We start from the raw sequence: 22,685 nt of genomic DNA, 5'->3' as shown, positions 1-22,685 counted from the left end.
TCTGTGACTGAAACAGCAATATTTTAAGATGTATCCCCTTATTATATAATATTTATTCGTTATCATAGCAGCATAGACTGTCAGTACTGAAAGATTCTCCATCCTTAGTAAATAATTACTATTTATAGTGTTACCATTTACCATACCCATTGTATTAGTAATTACATTGTATTTGAAATTATATTATATATATCCTTGTATTTGGTGTTACTTGTCCCCCGGTTAATTCCCCTTCTTGCCTCTCGTCTGTAAAAAGCTTTTATCCTTCTCTCCTAGTTCTTGGTATCTTGACTAGGTGCAATTGACACCTAGTGGTTTTCTTATCGGGCGTGGACTGACCCGCAGAAGTCCCCTAATCTTAAGTTGTGGACTCGTGGCGAAAGGATGTGTGGCCATGGGTTAAATGGTTACTAACGGGTCTACTACCCAGGAGGTAGCTACCTGGGGAGCTGGGCGACGCGGGGCAACGCTCAGTGCTCTGTTTTCCCTGCCAACTCTCTAGGGGGTGTTAAGTCCCCCAGTTATGATATGAATTCTCTCTCAAATTTTACAAACTCTCCAACTCTCCCTACTAATGGGACAGAGCAGGATCAACTACCTAACATCGCCCCTCCAGCTCGCCGTGAGAGGAAGGCTCGCACTGAGACTTCCACTCGTCACACGTGGAGCAAGGAGGACAACATACAGCTCATGACGCTGTATTATCAGAGCCGACCATCCCACTCTGGTTACAGAAGGAGACTCCGGTCACTGTGGGATGATGCCGGACTCTTTACCTGTACGGAACAAAGATTGGCAGACCAAGCAAGGTCAATCAGAAATAACAATCTCCTTTCAGACATAGAACTACTGGAGATTCGAGGAACACTCCCAACTAGTGTAGTGGAAGAGACTCCAACAAGTACAATTACAAGTCAAGCCTTACCCACTGTCTCCCAAGCTATCAGGACATTGAGGGATGCAAGTATCCCAACTGTTGCCGCCGAAGAACTCACCCCCACCGCAACGGTATCTGATTTTGACAAGGAGGCAATCATTGAGCGGCTAAAAACCCTCTTAGAAGACCCTTCAGTGATAGAAACCAAACCTCTTAGACACGTGAACAGGAAGAAGCTTATGGAGGAAACATCTCTCATTAACTCATGTATAGCAGAGATTCATACTTCTTCAATCACTGAAACCAACACTCTATTGCTAGCAGGAGCACATTTAGTCAGTGAAAGACTTGGTGAAAAACCTACAAATAAGAATACAGAGAAACGGAAAACGCCACTCTGGAAAAGAAGAATCGAAGATAAGATTACCCAAGTTAGGAAAGACATCTCTTATCTCGAGGAAAAGAAGAAAGGTACTGCCCTTAAACAAAAAATACTGGAAGGGCTTAACAGACGACATCCCCTGTTGAAGAAAAAGGGCATACCATGCATCATCGAAGAGCTCAAGCAACGTCTCCGTGCAAAAGCTGCTAAGATAAAGAGATTTAACAAAAGATGTGAACGATTCCACCAGAACAAGTTATTTGGAAACAACCAGAGGCAGTTCTATAGAAACCTTAAATCAAACCCTGAAGAGCATGATATCTCCCACCCTGAGGCTGACAAGGATTCTTGTTTGAAGTTCTGGAAGAACATATGGGAGAAGCCGGTTGAACATAACAGCGATGCTGAATGGTTACCAGATGTCAGAACAGCATTATCCTCAGCAGATGAACAAAGACAGTTTGTTATAACCAGCACCCTGGTTGCAACTAGAGTAAGGAAAATGACCAACTGGTCCTCCCCTGGTACAGATGGACTGCATGCTTATTGGATAAAGCACTTTAAAGAACTCCACAATAGGATTGCAGATCAACTGATGAATTGCCTGTCCAATGCTGATATCCCAGAATGGATGACACTGGGTCGCACGTACCTGCTCATTAAGGATCATTCCAAGGGACCCATCCCAGGCAATTTCAGACCAATTACATGCTTATCAGCAATGTGGAAATTGTTCACTGGGCTAATCTCAGATTCCATTTACTACCACCTAGACCAACAGAAACTCCTCCCCCCTGAGCAGAAAGGGTGCAAAAAGAAGAGCAGAGGATGTAAAGAACAGTTAATGATAGACAAACTTATACTGAAGAATTGTAAACGAAGGAAGCGGAACTTGAACATGACGTTTATAGATTACAAGAAGGCGTATGATAGCGTCCCACACTCCTGGATCCTGTCTTGTATGACCATGTGCGGTATCTCATCATCCATCATAGACCTCTTTGAAGCCTCATTCAATCAATCATATGTTAACCTGATGCTTGGTAAAGTTTCCCTTGGGAGGATTAAAATTAATAGAGGTTTATTTCAAGGAGACTCAGTCTCCCCTATCCACTTTATCATTAGTCTTATACCCCTTTCCATTCTTTTGAATAAGCACGACATAGGATACTCTCTGGACAGAAATGATGGACCAAAAGTGTCGCATAGGCTATACATGGACGACCTCAAGTTGTATGCCGAGAGTGAAGACGAAATGCAAACACTGGTTAATACCACAGCAGAGTTCAGCAGTGACATAAAAATGGAATTCGGGCTAGAGAAATGCGCCGTGGTGAAGGTGAAGAAGGGAGCAAAAGCCGCTATTGAAGGCATCACCCTACCCACAGGTGAACAGATCCATGAGTTGGAGGACGAGGGCTATAAGTATCTGGGAATACTAGAAGCCAATAATATTCTACACAAAGAGATGAAAGCACTTGTCACAAAGGAGTATATCAGAAGAGTCAAAAAGGTGTTAAAATCCCAGCTTCATGGTAGGAATAGTATACAAGCAATTAACACCTGGGCTGTACCTGTGATAAGATATGGAGCTGGAATTCTTTCTTGGAACGCTGGAGAAATCAAAGCCTTGGACGTCAAGACCCGGAAACTAATGAGGATAAATGGAGCTCATCATCCCCAAGGAGATGTTGATCGGCTATACGTCAGCCGTCAACTTGGTGGCCGTGGGCTTCATAGTATAGAGGAAGTCGTAAAGAGAGAGGAGAATGCACTCACCACCTATGTGATGAAGAGTAGAGACCCGGAACTGATTGCTCTGAAGGACTACTTTGTCAAAGACAAGATACTCTTAGGTGAAGAGATAGACAAAGATACTGACCGAACACAACGCGAGGAAAAACGCAAGGAGAAGTGGACTACTAAAGTGATGCACGGACAGTTTCCAAGGCAGATGACGGGTATAGCAGATCCGATAACCTCTTGGAACTGGCTCACTCAACAAGACTTGAAGAAGGAGACAGAAGGATTGTTGATAGCAGCCCAAGACCAAGCACTTAGGACTAACTATGTAAAGAATAAGATTGACAAAACACCTGGCTCTTCTCCACTCTGCAGACTCTGCAGAAATCATTATGAGACAATAGATCACATACTGAATGGGTGCCCAAAACTTTCACAGACAGAATATAAGTGTCGGCATGACAAAGTAGCTGCCGCATTGCACTGGAGTCTGTGCAAGGAATACGGCTTCCCACGCAGTAAAAAGTGGTACGAACACCGAGCAGAGAAGGTGTTGGAGAACGAAAAAGTCAAGCTATTGTGGGACTTTCACATCCAGTCAGACCACGTTATTGAGCACTGCAGACCGGATCTTCTCCTGGTAGGCAAGGTAACCAACGCAGCAACCATCATCGACGTTGCAGTCCCAGGAGATACCCGGATCTTGGATAGAGAGCAAGATAAGATACTAGCTTATCAAGACCTAAAAAGAGAGATTAAGAAGAACTGGAATTTACGAAAGGTTACAATTGTCCCAGTGGTGGTAGGCGCTTTAGGAACTGTCACCATAAACTTTCGTAAGCACCTCGATGCAGTCCACTGCAATCTGAGCATCTCTAATCTTCAGAAGACAGCTCTGCTTGGATCAGCTAGAATTCTCAGGATGGTCTTGGACATCTAATTGAGTGTTTAATACACATTTCTTTCAGTTTTAGTTTATTCTGTATAACTGTAATATATACTTTTTGCCTGGTCCTCTTTTATCTCTTCCCTTGCTCCGCAAGCCCTGTCTCTAGTTTATACAACTTTTAACTCATATCAATGTACATATCGGAAAGTTATTGTATTTATTAAGTATACTGTATTGAATTTACTCCCAGATTTGTGCAAAGATTATTTTCGTCTGGACTTTGTGATATACAATTGTTACAGTTATTTCTCTTGTTTTTCTTCCCTTGCTCTGCAAGCCCTGTTTCTTGTATAAAAATTGTGTTTAGTATTTCATATATTCTTGTAATTATTGTGATAATTTGTGATTCGGTTTTCAGTATTAGTAATAGGTGTTTGCTGAATTACTGTATTATACACTCTGTGGCCAGCTCTTATGTGTCCCATCTCTTGCCCTGCAAGCCCTGTTTCTTGTTTATACAACATATTATAATTATGTAATAAACATTTATTGTAGTGTAGGATTGTTTGAATTTCTAAGTCATTTAATATGCATTTTGTGTTTGTTTCTCCCGTTTTTCTTCCCTTGCGTTGCAAGCCCTGTCTCTTGTAAAAACAACCACTTTTGTAGATACACACAGTCTCTACGCCTTTATCCTCTGGTCCCTAGGGTCGGCTGACTCCGGGCCAGAGGAAAATTACCGATTGCCAAGGTTTGATGCCTAGGCAGTCGAGACCTCTTATTGAGACCCGATATAATAACTACTATTATACTATACATGGACCATACATTCACTTGTAGACCGAATACAAGAAGTCGAGGTTTGATTTTGTGCACATGATTATGGAGGGGGGATGGGCCGGGGGGGTTAAACATTTTCCAAAAAGTGATCACGTAGTATGTGAACGACCCCTAATTATCAGTAAGGGGTTGTTCACATATTACGTAATCACTTTCTGGAAAATGTCTACCCCCTCCGTAATCAGTTTTACACATTACTATTGTGTCAAAATTACACTAGCGCAATCATTTGGAAGCCCCTCTCCCCCCTCGGCTGATTATATAATATGTGAACAACCCTAAAGGAGAAACTTGTTCCAGGCCACTCTAAGGAAACCTTTTTATTCATGTATAGTGTGTGTGTGTGTATGAAATTTGGGGTGGAAAAAAATTTGCAGGGGGGGGGGTGGCATACAGGTACGTTTCGCCACTGCCCCACATGAAAACAGGCTCAAATCCTGTTTTATTCAAACATAGAATTTATTATATATCCACAATCAATGACAATACATAGTATTCATATTACAACTTTACAGAAGTGGTTTTATAACTATTAGTGACGCTGCCATTTGTGGTGCAGGTTCGGAAACGCCCATCCCAATTAATTAAAAGTGTATTTCAATGCTTTTACACTCTTAAATTTACAAATGATAACAAAAATTGTTGCTCTGCAATGCTGGTTTAGTGCGGTCGCAACTCGCAGTGCTTATTAAATTATTAGCTAAAATAGAAAAGTTTGGTTTCCTAGTTTAAATATATTTTAAATTGATCAGATATGGCCTTGAGTTTAAAGTCTTAGATAAGTCAGCCACGAAAATGTTCTGGTTACATAGCAGAGTAATGGACACGATTGCTGTCTTTCTGCCTGTAATAAATTTCTAAGTGATGAATCCTAGGATTTTCAGCTCTGAAATTAATCAGCCATTGATTTGATTTATTTTTCCCTCAGAATATCGTAAAGCCTGACATAAACTCAGTTTTGTGAAAAAAATAATCATTTACACATTTATACTTCAACATAATTTGAGTTGAGGGATGAAAGAATACAAAGTCTATATTCTATTTAATACTTTGAAGTTAAATTTCCTTAGAATAATTCCATTCTTTGCTTTAGTCTTACAGAGACAGTTGCAATGAGCATATTAAATAAGTTGAATATACTTTTAGTGTCGAAAATTTGATTCCTCCATTGTATATTAATTTGTACTTTTATATATATATGATTCCCTTTAACATTGTTGCCAGGGTGTCAATATCACATCCAGTGATCTATATTATCATAGTTTGTAATAAGATTTGTTAATGATTTCAGGCTGTAGCCGTCAATGAAATCCAGAACTGTATGATACTCTAAATGGAAGACAAAGGTCCAAATACAAGAGGAAAAAATAAAAGAGCAAGAGACTCTCTTGAACTTACCAAACAGAGTACAAATCTCTACCCAACTTTAGATAGTGGAAATGAGTCTGAAGACAATTACAGTGGTTGTGATAAAGGAGCATATGAAAACGTTGCGCAACTAGTCGGTGTTTTAAGGAGCCAATCCGAGGACTCTGAACCTGAATACTCAGATGACGGGTCTGAGGTAGAAATCCCTGAAGTAGATGACAAACCTGAGGTCGAAGTAGACAGTTCTGAAGAGCATACGTCATTCAGTGACACTAAGTGTTTTAAAATCATAATATTTCTTCTTTTGTGTTTACCATTTGCTGTTCCTCTGATAAAGAATACTATAAGTTGTTCCATAATGCTAGAAAGTATGTTGGAAGAAGAGTTGGATGGTTTTCCTCTTCTTTCACTCAGCAAAAAGTTAGAGATAAGGCGTAACATCATCTCCAAAATAGACAGTTCAACGAGTTCTGACCCTCTGTCTATTTTTCTCATGTTTCATGAAGATCAGCGAAGTAGCGTTACTTCATTCGCAAATAACATTGCACACATATTTTCTAAGTGTGGCAGTGAATATTTAAAATCTTCAGAATCCCTATCAAGAGAATACCTTCTCAGTCATTTCGGAGACCTTGATACAATATTGGATCACAAATTTGAAACTACAACCTCAGCAATTGTCATACAGGACTTCACAGACCTCAGTTGGAATCAGGCCAAATTATTTCTTAGGTACTGTGATAATGAGAATGCACCATACAAGGACAGGTTGTTTGTGTTCACATCTGTTGTCAGTGATTGTGTCCCTATGAAGCCTGATAAAAGTGCTGAGAATGCTCTTCTGAAAGCTTGGAGTCAAGAAGAAGAGACCATTGAAGCGCTAGCTGTCAGAGTTAGTGCTATAAGTGTTTGTTTCAAATAGATTTTACAACTGATTACCCTGAATTAGTCACTATCAAACATTTATACAATCTAATCATTTTGATGTCATCATCATCATAAAGTTTTTTAATGGGAAATTGTGTTTATTTTAACCATTCGTATTTTACAGATTTTTGTTATATTCTCATATTATTATAGTACCACAAGTATTTTATTCTTCAGCTGATGACTACATGTGCTAGTTATTTGACTGTCATAAACACACTTAATTGATAGGCTTGCTTGATTGTTGTGGCATGATAAGGGCATGATGAAGTTTGTAATAAATACCATATGATTACATGAGGGAGTCTTTAAATTTACCATATAATAAATAACAGGGCTTGCTTGATTTTTTTATGTGGTTCAGATCGTTTTACTTGTATTATGTACTCTTAAAAATATAAAGTAATCTAACCAAATTATCTATATGCTCTTATGGTTTAAAAAGTATGTAAGAGTACAGGTGCGGTGGCTGCAGCCAATTGAAATACCCTGCAACAGCTAATTTATACTCAAAGCTACGATAAAATGATTAGGTCAGAATATAATATGTAAGTTTTCGTATACAATATTTATTTAACAGCCGGCATCATTCTAAAATTTGTGCTGGAAACGTATCATGTGCTAATTTTAAATCCGAAAGTATAGTGTATTTATTGAACATCTTAATTTCAAGACATGGCAGCGCCGAAAGTTACGTTCAAGATAACCCTAACCAGCGATCCTAAACTCCCTTTCAAAGTTCTGAGCGTTCCGGAGACTACGCCCTTTACTGCTGTACTGAAGTTTGCTGCTGAAGAATTTAAGGTATTTTTGGAACTTAGTTCTGCTGTTAAATAATGTTTCTATTTCATGTTTCAGGATTAACATGGACACTGGGCAGAGTACACATAATGTCACTTAAATAAAGCTGTAAATTGTTTACGAATGAATTTTCAGAAAGAATGTGCACCAAAATAATAATCATCATACCATGGCATTCATTACAATGTATTTACAGTCTCCGCAGTCCACACGAATTCCTACCATAACTTAATAACTGTAATATTTACAATTTATGTACTGTAACTCAGTTACCATTACACAGGTACCCCCAGCAACCAGCGCTATAATCACAAACGACGGTGTGGGTATAAATCCACAACAGAATGCGGGAAACGTTTTCTTAAAGCACGGCAGGGACCTCCGGCTGATACCTCGTGACAGGGTCGGAGGTAGCTTTTAAACATCGCCAGAAATTTTAGATGATATTGTTTAAATTTTAGGGGGTATTTAATTATTAAGTTACTTACAATTTTTGAATGTCCCTGGCCTCGGGTGTTGAAGCATGATAAAAATAAAAAGTCTGTCTTTAAATTTTAATTAGCTGAGAATCGAGTGGAAATTATGAATTTCTTTTGTTATTATATTATATATACTATATAAAGCTAAGCTAGAGAAAGTGATGAATGGTACTATTATGTAATATAGGAACTAGGATCAGGAGAGAAGGGAATACTTAGTTTTATGGTAAACATTGAGTTTTCCTTGAAGCTCGAAACATCACATAACAATATGCTAAAGTAGCAAACAATAAAGAGTGTAGAACAATAAGCTCATAGCTTTTGTTTTTGTTCCTCTAACTCACACAGAACATGATGTAATGTTTAGTGACTCGGCTAGTCGGCTTGTGTGTTGCTGTAGTGGTGTCAGGTTTAAGATCCACCGTCTTAATATGTACTTATATCGGTATTTATGATTTAAGTCCGTGGTATGCGATGAATGTGATGAATGAATATAACTCAAATTGCACCATTACCACTACAGTCGAGTTCGTTTTACTTGGTCCGTACTTTTTAGTTTTCGTGCCGATGTTATAGATTTATCTTCTTGTTTAACTTTGTTCTTAAGTTAATTTCTAAGGTAAGTCATAAGGTTTTGGTAATCAGAGCTTATTAGAAGCCTTTTCAGTTCAAGTTCAGATGTTAGATCATTTTTGTAATGATGCCAAGTTTCTTGAGATATATTGCGAATTCAACACCGTGTGTGGTAGGAATAAAGTGTAAATTCTAAAGTCTAGACATAACCATTGTTCATTTATTTGCATTATATATCATCAATATTCGATATGATAAATTAAACTAATTCGGGTTACAAATCATGATTAGTTGCAATTAAGATAAACCAATAAGAGAATGGATTGAAGTTTCCGTAAAGCATTATTGTCAATGCCAATCACGATATTGGATGATTGATTTAAAGTTGATCATTATTGATGATGATTTGAAGATTAAGATTTTGAATTGTTTTCAATCCTAAGAATGGTCGTCTTGTCTATCTACGTGTTTTATTGTTATCAAAGTATTATAATAATAATTCGTGAACTCTACTGCTTCCTTTTAAAGTTATGTCATACATTCTTTTCTTTCTAATCACGCAGCTTTATAAAATTTGTTCAATGTGGCATATATATTTTAAACCGTTCCTAGATATTGGCACCTACCCCACTAACAGTACCTTTAACCGTAGCTGTGCTGCTCTCAGAGGGGGATGAAAGAGCCAGGTCATATTGCGTCGGTATATGTAGAATACGCCCTGCGCGCCAACTTGCCCACCGACCGCCACCTTGACCGGAAATGCTGCGTCCCCCAACAAGGTAATTCTTGTAAATTGTGGGAATGCCCTTTTGTTGGGAACATGCTGATTGATGATTTTGTGTGGGACGATTTCGCAATTTCATGGCCCTTTGAATCTCAGAGGCCATTTTCATTTGACAACACTATAATTATTAATTATAGCCCTCTACTCATATAGTTTAGGCAGTAAGGAATTTGTCATGGCTTTAAATTCTAATCTTACTAAAATATTTGTTATATCTCCACAGGCGATGAGGAAAGGTTACCAACCCCAGAAGAATGTGCCAAGAATTTTTTGGATTCCTTGCCGGAATGCGAGAAACAAATGTGCATGTTAGCCGAACAAAATGAAGATGAAGAAGTTTACAAGCTCATCCGAAGAACTATACAGAAATTTTCAACAGAGGTTGGGTTCTTAAATTATGTTTTTGGTTTCTTTCCGTGCAACCATATTTGCTACCGGCTGGGAGCAGTAGTTCCCAGTTTTGTCACGCAACAAAAGATTTTAATGCGAACTGTTATTTTAGCCAGAATTTGCCCTTGATTCGGTTTTTACCTAGCACCTACCAATGTCGCATAATATGCTCAGCTTTGTTAAGATTGAACAAGGCTGGCCATCACATCGCTTGGCGACCCTTGAGATTCATTCTCCTACACAGCAGTTCTTATATAGTAGTGTTAAACTTGCATTATTGTTAAAGAAATAAACAATTACCATATAGACTAAAACTAAACTATTATATGTATGATATTATAATATGCTTCGATTTATTTTTTATTTCAATTACAATTCTGATTTCAATAGTAATTCTAATTTCAGTTGCATTCACCTTAAAATTTCAGAAGGAGATATCTGATATGTTGTACAAGATTTGGTACAAAGTTTTGCTAAACGGAACATCAGCAGGCACGTTACTTTCATGTATATCGTTCTGTGGGATGGTGGCAACAATTGCCGTGGAGATGGGAATTCCTGTTGATAACATCACCAAGTCGCTGGATGTAAGTAGAGCACCCAGATAGAATTTCCAGAAGCGAAATTTCTGGGACCTTCCATGGAGTTGTGGTTGTCAAGTTGATATTATGAAAAGACGTCAGCATTCCATGTCATCGTGTAATGTATGACAGTCTAGTTTTTGGAGGGGTGGCGCGATCGCCGAACGTGATTTTCTTGGTCATTGAATTCATTATTGTGACGCGCACGTCATATCTTCTTTAATTACTGTAGAAATAACAATGTATTGCACAACTAGCTGATGACGCATGTACCACAATATGTACGGTGTACATCTTACGCATTCTTTTTCTTCTCAGCTACTACTGCAGCTGATAACTACTGCACTAGATAACTACTAATACCGGTTGTAATTTCTCTTGGTATTAATCCGATTCTTACCCGCAGGATTTGGTGCAGTCTCGAAAGACTAGTGTTTATTGGTCCTACTTCAAGAGGGTAGCAGTTCAAGTGGCATTCTTTGTCGGCAGTCAGTTCCTCATTTCTGCCTTGTAGCTTAATAGATCAAATAGATGACATTCCTTGCTCTACTTCCCGGACGTTCTACATGATACGAGACCACTCAAAGATTGAAGAATTTGTTCCTATTCCCGACACACCCAAAATCAGATCAGAAATTTCAAGATGGTTTCGCCAGCAAATTGTGAAAAACAAAACAGTTTCTCACCCCCATTGTAACGACTCGAAATTGTTCGTCTCCTAATTGTTGTCTTCAAATGAAATGGTATGTTAGTTTTTTATATATATAGGCTTAGACGCTGAATTAATATTACGGACATTTGTCTTCAAATTAAATTATTTTAACCCATAAAATACACATAAATAACATATTGTTTAATAAAATATGTACACAATTTCACGGCTCATTGTCTGTTTAAGTTCAGCTTTTATCATAATAGTGGTAGAAAAATAAATCACGGAAAAAGGTAGCATTTTAAAGAAATAATTAGAAAATGAATTTTGTTTTGATACGATTCTAAGTAGTATGTTTCATTGGCTGCAGTAACATTTAAAATGTCTCCTGCCATCATAATATTAAAGTCCAAAAGTCAAATACCCTAGTATTATGCCTACCTCCCACTTTATTTTATTCCAATATGTATGTCCGTCCTAAAATAGCTTCTTTAAAGGCCATCCTGTGGATAGAAATATTCTGTATTTAGGAAAGAAACCTGCTCTCTCCGTCATATATCGACTGACATTATGGTTTCAGTATAACAATTCCTACTGCTGACTTAAGGAATCGTATCATAGCGAATTGGATAGCCTAGCCTTGACTGTATTTACGTTTTAAGTGTCAACTTGCATCGATTAATCGGTATCTGCCATTCAAATACTAATTGCGGTCCATAAATTGGAGCTGTTATTAATTTAGGATATCATCTAGTTATAATGCTATAAAATTACTCGATTTACCAGGCTTAATTTAGTTGATTCCTAGGTATGTTTATATAACCGACTAGTCAGTGGCTTGCTGATGAAGCTAGAACTAGGAATGATAACGAATTTGGTTGGGCACATTTTACACATCTTATATTAAATTATTGCATTTTGGAATTTTTGACCTTCTTGATACAAAGTTACACATTGACGGCTGTACATTTGAAAGGTGTGCCGATTTTTATTAGAATGAATTCCCATTGGTTAATGAGCGAACTAATATCGACCATATACCCGATTTTCCGCAGAAAATAAATGATTTCGAGCGATCAAAAAGTTTGGAAGATTTGATATGCTATTTTCAAGATGAAAATCATTTTTTGAATACAGCATGAAAAGTTTATTTTTGTACGTTAAGACTAGTGATCACACGCAACTTTGCAACGATTAGAGTGCTTTTGATGAATTTTCCTCGCATTTTTATCCCATTGTAAAACGGAAGATATAGATCTCAATGAAGACGTTTTACTTCATATTTTGTCTTGCGATTTTGGTGGGCACATTTATGTATTAATAAGGGAGCGTTCACAAAGTACTTAACATTTATTATGCCAATATTTTCCCCTTTATAAATCTTTATAAGTCTCCATCGACACTCTCTGCCGTGATTTTCGCCATAATCGCCCCTCCCATAAATTGAAAGAAGTTCAGCTTTTTTAGTCAATTTTTATCATGAGCTTATTGAAATTTTTATAATTCTTTTGAACACGAATTGAAGGGAAACACACAACATAAGGCTTCAAATCTTCGTAAAACTACATCATTAGAGCCTGTAAAACATTTAACTTAACATAAGCACTCTATCAAGTAAAAATCATATATAATCATCATAGTTTATTAACTCAAACGTAAAAATTGTAACAAAGGCAAAATTTAATCAGTTAAAATTTGTAGCATGTAAGTAATTATGGATGGGGTACAACTCCACTCGGAAAATTATAGTATAGAATGAAACAAACTAAACACTTTTGTAAAGCTGATAAGCAGTGACTAGCACTACTAATATCAAATAAAAAAGCACTAATCGGTCTTAAAACTGCTGTGTCTCTTCTACATACCAGCTTTATTTGTAAACACGACCAAATGTATCAAATGATCCAGGTTGTAAGTATAAATTTGAATTGAATATTGAAATTTTTAGTATTTCTGATAACCAAAAAACATATACGTTCTCTATGACTGCAACTTAACCCTTATACCCCTTCCGATGTTAACTCCTCCCGTCCCTTCAAGTTTAGTTATTGGTGAACGCTCCCTTTATCGTACCATTGTACAAATAGCTATTTGATTGATAATTAAGCATATTGTAAAACTGAATAGTAAATATTAAACAGTTTATTTTTGATAGAAATGGTATTTTATTTCATGCCTTAACTGGAATGTTAAGTTATTATATCTCAACCTAGCTATAGCTAACATCAAATCTACTTCTTGGATAGCAAATCCATTTTGAATTAAATTTAAACTGTGGTCATTTCGCCTAATTACATTCACACACCGCCATCGAATTTAATGTGTTTTCCCAGCTTCCGACTGTCCGATTCTGTAAGAATTGATAATTTTTTTTACGACCTCCTCATTAAAATGCTTTCTTTTTCTTAACAATCATGAAACGAAATGAAATGAGGTATTTATATCCCGCTCATATGATTAGCCAACAACAAAAGGAAGCTGGTTAACTATGTCAGACCGGCTGACTGTGAGTGATGTGAGCAAATGGGTAATTGTGAACAAAAGTATAACTCATTATAAGGCATAGACACAATTAAAACATCTTTTATTATAAAACACACATCAAAACTTAAACTTAAAAATCTCACACAAGCTGCACCTATGAACTTGCTTTAAAATCCATTCTATTGCCACACCCCGTTCAAATGCTGTATGATCTTGTCGAAGACCCACTCTCTGGCATTCAACGCCCAGAGACAACTGAGATGGGCGTATCCGTCATATGTGTAGCTGTGCTTCAACACGCCGGCCTGGAGTTGTCCTATTAGCCACAGTACGTCTTCAGGGTCACCTGGCAGAGTGACAGAGTTTTAACCTACACATAATCAAACAAGGGCGCAAACTACAATCTCCCTTATTACTTATTAGGCAACACAGTGACTCTGCCGCTCACTTTTTCAGCTGCTTAGTTTTCATCATACAGTATAGTTTTGTGTTGGCATGATTCCAAATTTAAAGGTATGTGAACTGACCTAGATAGTCGTTACCCCCAGAGAAGAAGATAGTGGGAACCTGAAGACCGGTGTACTGGTAAACAGGGGGTTTGGTTTTGTTGTAATGAGCCAGGTTCTCTGCTGCAGACCCGTAATCCCACATCTGGGGTGGGGTTAGTTGTTGAAACGGAGCTCTTTTTGAATGTTATTCTGATTTCCACGTGCTTTACGAGGATGATGTTATTTGGTACATTTCAGATTTGATTCCAGCATATGATTCGGTTTACGGGTTTACCTGAGGTTGTTTTGCCTGGTAGATCTGGTCCCAGTGTAGGATGTTCTTCATAGAAGTTCCGGCTGGTGCGTGGGACCCGTACACCGGTACTCTGGTTGAGTTAAGATACTCGTCTGGTCCTGTTACAGTTGTAAAATTGTAAAGTTGTCAGTATTTACTGTAACTTTCCCCACCATTTGAATAAAATTCTTAATATTTCTGCTTCTGTCTCCTATAGAGCTATAGCTATAACGTATAGAAGCTAGATGACCCTTTCAAAACTGTGAAATGTGTATTATATTTTTTGTGTTCTGAGATGATAAATGAAGCATTCACCTACCTGCAATAACGAAGAAGACTTCCGAGCAAATGCTTGGAATAAGTGGGCACAGTAGAATTCCAAACTCAGATACAACTGGTGTAAGGGGCGCAAAATCGTAAATACCTGAGAAAAGTGAGAGATTGTTGGGAACTACATCCTTCAGCTTCGGTAGGTTATTGTTAATCTAACTGTAAAACAGGGAGTGTACAAGACTAATTTGTTGCCTGCTGATCAGCTGCTTACAGTCATACCAAGTTTATCAGTGATAGCTAAGATTTCAGGGAGAATATCCGACAAGAGTATGAAGGCCCCGACAGCTTTGTTAATCCTTCCCACCGGCGCTAGTGCTGTGAAGAGATTGATCTTACCGGCCAGCTCCTTGTTCCTTGAGAATTCTATCAGTGCCATCAGAGTTCCTGAGAATAGTGTGCTATTAATGCTACTGCTTCTCAGAGTATGATTTGGGGGTGATCATAAATCACGGTGATCTTTAAATATTTTAACACAGCTACACTGCGTTGCTATTTATCTAATATAGCCTCACGAAAGTCATATATAATATAAGAATTAAAGAATTAGATGGAAATTTTAACTTCTGGATGTTTGAAAAGTATCTAAACCTGTATAAAAGTATCTAACCTTGTATAAACGTATCTAACCCTGTATAAAAGTATCTAACCCTGTATAAAAGTATCTAACCCTGTATAAAAGTATCTAACCCTGTATAAAAGTATCTAACCCTGTATAAAAGTATCTAACCCTGTATAAAAGTATCTAACCCTGTATAAAAGTATCTAACCCTGTATAAACGTATCTAACCCTGTATAAAAGTATCTAACCCTGTATAAAAGTATCTAACCCTGTATAAAAGTATCTAACCCTGTATAAAAGTATCTAACCCTGTATAAAAGTATCTAACCCTGTGAATGTCCCACGTAGGAAAGTAACCCATGATGCCAGCTGTTTTTCAATACATATTCCAACATTGCTGGGAGATCGTACTTGGCGTGTTCCTCAAAACTGAAGTTCCAGTACTCTGGATCTTTTGTGGTAAGAGTGGTGTGTTTCTGGGAGTAGTAATTCCCTCGAACATTCCCTGAAGTTTTAGTTTTTGCTCCAATGATTTAACTTTCATATCAATATAACTTAAAGAAAGATCAGATAATACAAACACACTTCTTTTACCGACTATCCACTGAAGTCTTTGATACAGAATGACATGTTGCTTAATTAAGATTCTTAGATTCTTATAAGTTTAAACTGATTCTAATATCACTAACTGATCTATTCCAGTTTCTACAATATTTACAGCTCCTCTCTTAGACCTACCCAGCCAAACATCATAGCCAGCCTGAGCCAGAACAAACCCCAGACTATTGTTGTACGTGTTCATTACCCATGTAGCACTACTGTCCAGTAACCCATGCTGAAGGAATACCACTCCCTTTTGGGCGGCAGTTTTCTGGATAATTCTTAAAAGGGGGTCTGTTTAAAGTTTATCTTCGGATTTAAATTTCCAAAATATTAAAACCGATCAATAAAAAACCTTACAATACGTGTAAACATGTGATGTTATTGAAATACCTGTGGATGGTCAAAATGTATCCATCCTCAGTTGTGACATTGTGAGTTTCAACTTTGTGTCCGTAGTACTCGATGATCTGAGGTGTCGTCATGTGACACTCCGGATCCACGTGACAATCACACAACATGATAAAGATCACCATAGTGACCAAAGTGGTCAACCAAGTACATGTGGTCATGGGCCGCCAATTGCCCATCTTCGAGACGTACTAGATCTAGTATAACAGGACAACACTAAAACGGAGGAAAATCACGTGAAAAGTATAAGCATTACCGGGTAGTGTGTACTCAGTTGCAGTTTTTAGATATTAGATAACATTAGCAGTTAAGCAGTACCACAGTCCACACTGCAGATATTAGATAACATCAGCAGTTAAGCACTACCACAGTCCACACTGCAGATATTAGATAACATCAGCAGTACCACAGTCCACACTGCAGATATTAGATAACATCAGCAGTTAAGCAGTACCACAGTCCACACTGCAGATATTAGATAACATCAGCAGTTAAGAAGTACCACAGTCCACACTGCAGATATTAGATAACATTAGCAGTTAAGCAGTACCACAGTCCACACTGCAGATATTAGATAACATCAGCAGTTAAGAAGTACCACAGTCCAAACTGCAGATATTAGATAACATCAGCAGTTAAGCAGTACCACAGTCCACACTGCAGATATTAGATAACATTAGCAGTTAAGCAGTACCACAGTCCACACTGCAGATATTAGATAACATCAGCAGTTAAGCAGTACCACGGTCCACACTGCAGATATTAGATAACATCAGCAGTTAAGAAGTACCACAGTCCACACTTACTTACTTGGGTTACTTGGGTTGGGTTCCGAGCTAGAGTGCTACCAGGCCAAGAATGTCTTGCATCTCCACCGCCAAGTAGTAGCGCGTCAGAGACACGTGCCACCGGCCCACTCCAGCATTGAGTTCCTGTTCTGTCCAGTGTACCTAGGTGTTGGTGGAGTGTCAGGGAATTCATTGAGGAAAGCATCAAGAGCAGGTTTGAAAGTGGTCAAGGTAAGGAGGGACTTGATGCTAGGAGGGACCACGTTGTACAGTGCAGAGGCTCTAGAGGCAAAGGAGTTGAACCTCAGGTTATTGACACTAGTGTACTTGGAGGATCCTAATTCCTAGTGGTCGTATATATACACGTAGTTCCGTATCGTGAGGTCTCGCGGAATTTGATGTTCATACTGTTTGGAGCGAGATTGTTATAGATCTTCCAAACTAGGATGATAGTGTATCTCTCACGCCGCCTTTGAAGGGAGTACATAGACAGGTGACGGAGGCGTTCCCAGTAGTTTAGATTTCCAAGACCCTGGATTTTAGCAGTGAAGGATCGTTGAACTGCTTCGAGTTTAATAATTTCGCACTGCATGTGAGGAGACCACAGAGGACAGCAGTATTCCAGATGAGATCGTACGTAGGACTTGTACAAGAGCATCATGGTCGCTACATCCCTGGAGATGAAGGTGCGTAGCACCCAGCTAGCCATGTTTCTGGCTTTGGCAGACTTCATCGCTATGTGAGTGCGCCAGTTGAGGTCTGGGTCGATATAGACACCCAGGTCCTTCACGTGGTCAGAGCCCTTAAGAGTCTCTCCAGATGGTAAGATGTAGGGTTGCTTCAAGTCCGGTAGTTTGCCGTGTTGTAGAAGCTGGAACTTTTCCTCGTTAAGCTCCATGTTGTTAGCATCAGCCCAATTCACAACCGAGAGAAGATCTTCTTGGAGAAGGATGCGATCGATATGGGAAGCAGTGAAAGCAGGATTAATGAACGAATAGTGTGACATTGGGTTCTCAACCATGGAAATTTAGAAGTCCCTACATGCTGTTCTTTCTGGCTCCATGTGCTAGTTAGGGGTCTGAGGTATCCGAAAAATCATGTTTTGAGTACCCAAAGTGTTCTGGGTGCCAGGAATGAGGTTATTAAAGCGGCGAAAATGACCGATTTTGGACTATTTATGAGCTTTTTTGCCCATTTTCATGAGATAAAGAATCAGGAAAGCTGCTCTAGATGATTGAAATGGTTGATACCAATGAGGATACACCCAACACACATAAATATTCGTGATATATGTGATTTTAATGAGAAAAATATGATCTCAGGGCCCATTTTATACCAAAATTTGCCAAAACCACTCGCACTTGTCAAAGCTTCCTCATTTTAGACACATTTAATGATTATTATGGTATCTAACTTATGGTGGATCTGATAGGAGTATGTCTTAGCTTCATTTTAAGCCATCAATGAGCATGCTGGTGTGTATGAAAGTACTTTTATCCTCCCGTGGCCGTCCATTGATATAGTCTGGGCCATGCGCGCGCGCGCGCGCGCGCTTTTACAAACATGAATTTTCTCCCTCAGTATCTATCTAAATCTTTTAAAGACATGATTTGAATGCTATCCTACTCAGCACATGAGTGCTACAGGATGGTGAAAGAATTTCTATAAAAAATCGTTAAATGTGGAAGATATGAGGTCATTATATGTGTGTGCGCGCGCGCGCGCGCGCGCGCGCTTTTACAAACTTGATATCCTCAGTCCTTTCACATATACTGAGATTTTGTTTCAAACTTAATTGACTCTGAACCGAAATTGCCAAAGGAAACAGATAGTGTAACTCAGAAAGACCACAAATGTATAGTTTGTGAGATATTGAGGTTATACTCCAAATAATTTACAATGATGTCACACCAGAAAACCTCTATTTTTGGTATATTTAACCTCATATCTTGAACGCGCAGTACTGGATTGAGCTAAACTTGGTCAGGTTTTGTAGCCCTGACTATCCTCGATCATATGGAACAGGAATAAAACTGTTTAGATGTTCTATCTTAATTATATTAGGCACTTAGTTCTGAAAAGTGAGAATGTCATTAATACTGCTTTCACTGGAAGATATATCTTAGTGGAGCTTCGAGTCATCTGCAAACACTTTGATCTTGCTGTGCTTGACTACGGAGAAGATGTCGTCAATGTAGATGAGGAAGAGAAGGGGACCTAGGACAGTACCCTGAGGAACCCCACTAATGACATCGATGATCGTGGACATGACCCCATCCACGATAACATGCTGCTTTCTGCCAGTAAGAAAGCTGGCTATCCAGTCGTAGAGCTTACCACGGATACCAAAGGCCTGGATCTTCTTGAGCAGTATCTTGTGGTCAACCTTATCAAAGGCTTTGCTGAAGTCGAGGTAGAGCACGTCAGCATTTTTGTCGAGGTTGAGATCGCAGATTATATCCTCGATGTGATGGAGAAGCTGAGTGAGGCAGTTCTTGCCTTTTTGGAAACCGTGCTGATCAGGGTTGAACATGTTGTTGCGTTCAAGGAAGCTGACCATCTGGTTGCGCATGATGCGTTCACAGAGTTTGATGAGGTGAGAGGTCAGGGAAACCGGCCTGTAGTTAGCGGCTACAGCCTTGCTCCCCTTCTTGAAGATAGGGATGATACTCTGGGAGCGGAACATCTCAGCGATGTCCGAAGTATCAAAAGATAGCTGCCAGAGCTTGGCTATAGTGGGAGCAAGAGCGTCCTTGCATTCCCGCAAGATGAGAGCAGGGAACTTGTCTGGTCCTGGAGCGGAGAACCTCCCCGTTTCCTTGATAGCACTAAGGACGTCGTTAACCGAGAAGGTGATGTCGGAGAGTTCTTCTGTATGCCCTTTTTCGTCAGGGATGTTATCGGGGTTGACGTTTTCAGGGTTACTGAAGGCCTTCTGATACTGCTTCTGAAGGATATTGCCCATAACAGTGGGATCGCACTGGAGGTTGTTAGCATCATCGGCGAGAGGACCAACAGGCGCCTTGAACTTAGCCGATTTCTTAGCGTAAGAATAAAATGCCTTGGGATTGATCTTCATCTTAGCTAACGCAGCTATCTCCTGTCGGAGCCGTTCTTGTTTGATGTCTTCCTTCATAAGAATTTCGATGTTAGCACGTTCGCTGTTGAGGTTATCGAGTTTAACGCTGTTCCGTGGAGTTCTAACACCATGCTTTATAGCATTGATCCTGGCATTAAGACGGCGCTTCTTACGAATAAGTTCCCTTCTGGACTTGGGAATGGAGGATTGTGAGGACACTTGGATGTTTCTGCTGTGCGAGGGAGCGTGCTTAGAGCATATGAACGCTACCTTGTCTTCAAACAATGTCCAAGCTGTATCCTGATCGTTGCTTGGGTCAGTGATAGAAGCCCAGTCTACTTCTACTAGTTCTGCATTAATAGCATCCCAGTCTGCAGAGTTGAAGTTTATGTCATCAAAGAGGCAGGAGGGGGTGAAGACTGGCCGCTCCGGAGACTGCGATGGGAGGAGGAGTTCAGGATTGAGGAGAGTGCAGCTCACAATGTCATGATCTGATAACTCTGTCTTGGTAACAGAGATACTGTGGATCGAGTCAGAGTCGTTTGAGAAAACAAGATCTAGGATGTTGTTCTTGCGAGTTGGCTCGAGGACTTCTTGTTGGAGCAGGCATTCTTCATTGAAGTTCAGAAGTGCTAGGGCTGATTGTCGGTCTGAAAGGGAGATACTGCATCCTGTGTCGATAGAAGAATTCGTCCAGTTGATGAAGGGTAGGTTGAAGTCTCCTGTAATGTGCAGTACAGGGGTGCGTTGAATTCCGTTGATGAACTGTTGGAGGGTAGAGAGGCATTTATCAAACTTGTCAAAAGGAGCTGAAGGGGGCCGGTAAATGCCCGCTATCACGATGTTAGCTTCTTTACTGTAGATGGTGACGAGTTCACAGTAGGAGTTTGAGAAGGACTTTGTTTCTTCTGCTGTGATGGAGTTGTGGAGATAGGTAGCGGCTCCACCACAAGCTCGACTGGTACGATCCGCTCGGTAGCAGGTATAACCTGCACTGGGATGTGAACCTCCGCATCTAAGTGATAGGACTTGAGGTGGGTTTCTGTCAAGGTGAAGAAAGGAGTGTGGATCGGGTTGGAGCTGATAGATTCTTGGAGGGCTTTCACTTTCCATCGCTGGTTGGTGATGCCAGGGTTCATTCCTTGGATGTTGAGGAGGAATGCGTTGGAGATCGGAAGATTACTCTTCACAGGACTGAGTGGTGACCTGATCGAATGTAGTCTGGGACAGGAGGTGTTGGGTGGTACAGCTGGCGCTGCTGGGAGGAGAGGTGATGGTTCAGGGAAGGTTGTGGGGGATACAGGAGGTCCTGGTGCTGAAGGTTTTGGAGTACCTGTGGAGATCGTAGGAGATCGCGGAGAGAAGACTGGATCATTGCAGCAATGTCTTTAGTCAAGTCCGCTTTCATCGAGGAGTAGTGATTCCGAAAATCCTAGCTGGGTTCAGATATTAGATAACATCAGCAGTTAAGGGGGCAGGGGGGGGTCTTTATGAAATTTCTCTCGAAATTGATTTTATAGTTGTTTCTGATAGAGGGGAGTGATATCTATCTGCTGCTTTTGGTCCTATGGAAAAATATTGTTCCTAGCCGAATTTATTGCCGGTCAAAGGTCAGCGCTCATGTGTAATTGTATTGCGCGAGCGATTTTCAATCGCGCGCTCTGAAAATCGAGTCTAAAAATCTATCTTCTCCTACATTTTTTGAGCAATCACTCTGAAACTTTCAGGATATGTTCTAGGGACCATTTAGAAGAGATAAGCCGGATGGAATTTTGAGATAGGCCTTTAAAAATTTTGTATTCGATTTTGAAAATCTTGGACCTCGTTTTTTGATGATTTTTCGAGGTCCAAGATTTTCAAAATCGAATAAAAAATTTTTAAAGGCCTATCTCAAAATTCCATCCGGCTTATCTCTTCTAAATGGTCCCTAGAACATATCCTGAAAGTTTCAAGGTGATTGCTCAAAAAATGTAGGAGAAGATAGATTTTTAGACTCGATTTTCAGGGCGCGTGATTGAAAATCGCTCGCGCAATACAATTACACATGAGCGCTGACCTTTGACCGGCAATAAATTCGGCTAGGAACAAAATTTTTCCATAGGACCAAAAGCAGTAGATAGATATCACTCCCCTCTATCAGAAACAACTATAAAATCAATTTCGAGAGAAATTTCATAAAGACCCCCCCTGCCCCCTTAAGCAGTATCACAGTCCACATTGCAGATATTAGATAACATCAGCAGTTAAGAAGTACCACGGTCCACACTGCAGATATTAGATAACATCAGCAGTTAAGAAGTACCACAGTCCACACTGCAGATATTAGATAACATCAGCAGTTAAGAAGTACCACAGTCCACAC

General features: G+C 39.5%; 4 protein-coding genes across 4 annotated transcripts; 3 read left to right on the top strand and 1 right to left on the bottom strand.

Annotated features, from left to right (window-relative positions):
* Positions 1–528: 528 nt before the first annotated feature.
* LOC134817414 (uncharacterized) lies at positions 529–3,942 on the top strand. The gene has a single exon (XM_063826554.1). It carries the CDS (start codon positions 529–531, stop codon positions 3,940–3,942), a length of 3,414 nt encoding a protein of 1,137 aa, XP_063682624.1.
* Positions 3,943–4,434: 492 nt separating this feature from the next.
* LOC134816324 (uncharacterized) lies at positions 4,435–7,385 on the top strand. Its single transcript, XM_063825122.1, has 2 exons — positions 4,435–4,445; positions 6,023–7,385. Exon 2 carries the CDS (start codon positions 6,065–6,067, stop codon positions 7,019–7,021), a length of 957 nt encoding a protein of 318 aa, XP_063681192.1. The 5' UTR covers positions 4,435–4,445; positions 6,023–6,064; the 3' UTR covers positions 7,022–7,385.
* Positions 7,386–9,535: 2,150 nt separating this feature from the next.
* LOC134816553 (uncharacterized) lies at positions 9,536–12,416 on the top strand. The gene is made up of 4 exons (XM_063825446.1): positions 9,536–9,658; positions 9,887–10,044; positions 10,482–10,640; positions 11,041–12,416. Exons 1-4 carry the CDS (start codon positions 9,553–9,555, stop codon positions 11,146–11,148), a joined length of 531 nt encoding a protein of 176 aa, XP_063681516.1. The 5' UTR covers positions 9,536–9,552; the 3' UTR covers positions 11,149–12,416.
* Positions 12,417–13,898: 1,482 nt separating this feature from the next.
* LOC134816318 (lipase member J-like) lies at positions 13,899–16,684 on the bottom strand. Its single transcript, XM_063825116.1, has 8 exons — positions 16,439–16,684; positions 16,184–16,326; positions 15,774–15,950; positions 15,106–15,270; positions 14,873–14,977; positions 14,554–14,672; positions 14,298–14,421; positions 13,899–14,116 (listed from the first exon to the last, which is right to left on the bottom strand). The coding sequence occupies exons 1-8, from the start codon at positions 16,633–16,635 to the stop codon at positions 13,950–13,952; spliced, it is 1,197 nt and encodes a 398-aa protein (XP_063681186.1). The 5' UTR covers positions 16,636–16,684; the 3' UTR covers positions 13,899–13,949.
* Positions 16,685–22,685: the final 6,001 nt, after the last annotated feature.

This window comes from Bolinopsis microptera, chromosome 6, assembly GCF_026151205.1.
Source record: "Bolinopsis microptera isolate Bmic1 chromosome 6, MBARI_Bmic_1.0, whole genome shotgun sequence".
Lineage (NCBI taxonomy): Eukaryota > Metazoa > Ctenophora > Tentaculata > Lobata > Bolinopsidae > Bolinopsis > Bolinopsis microptera.
Note: the sequence above shows the minus strand (reverse complement) of the source record. Positions and strands in the feature narration are given on the sequence as shown.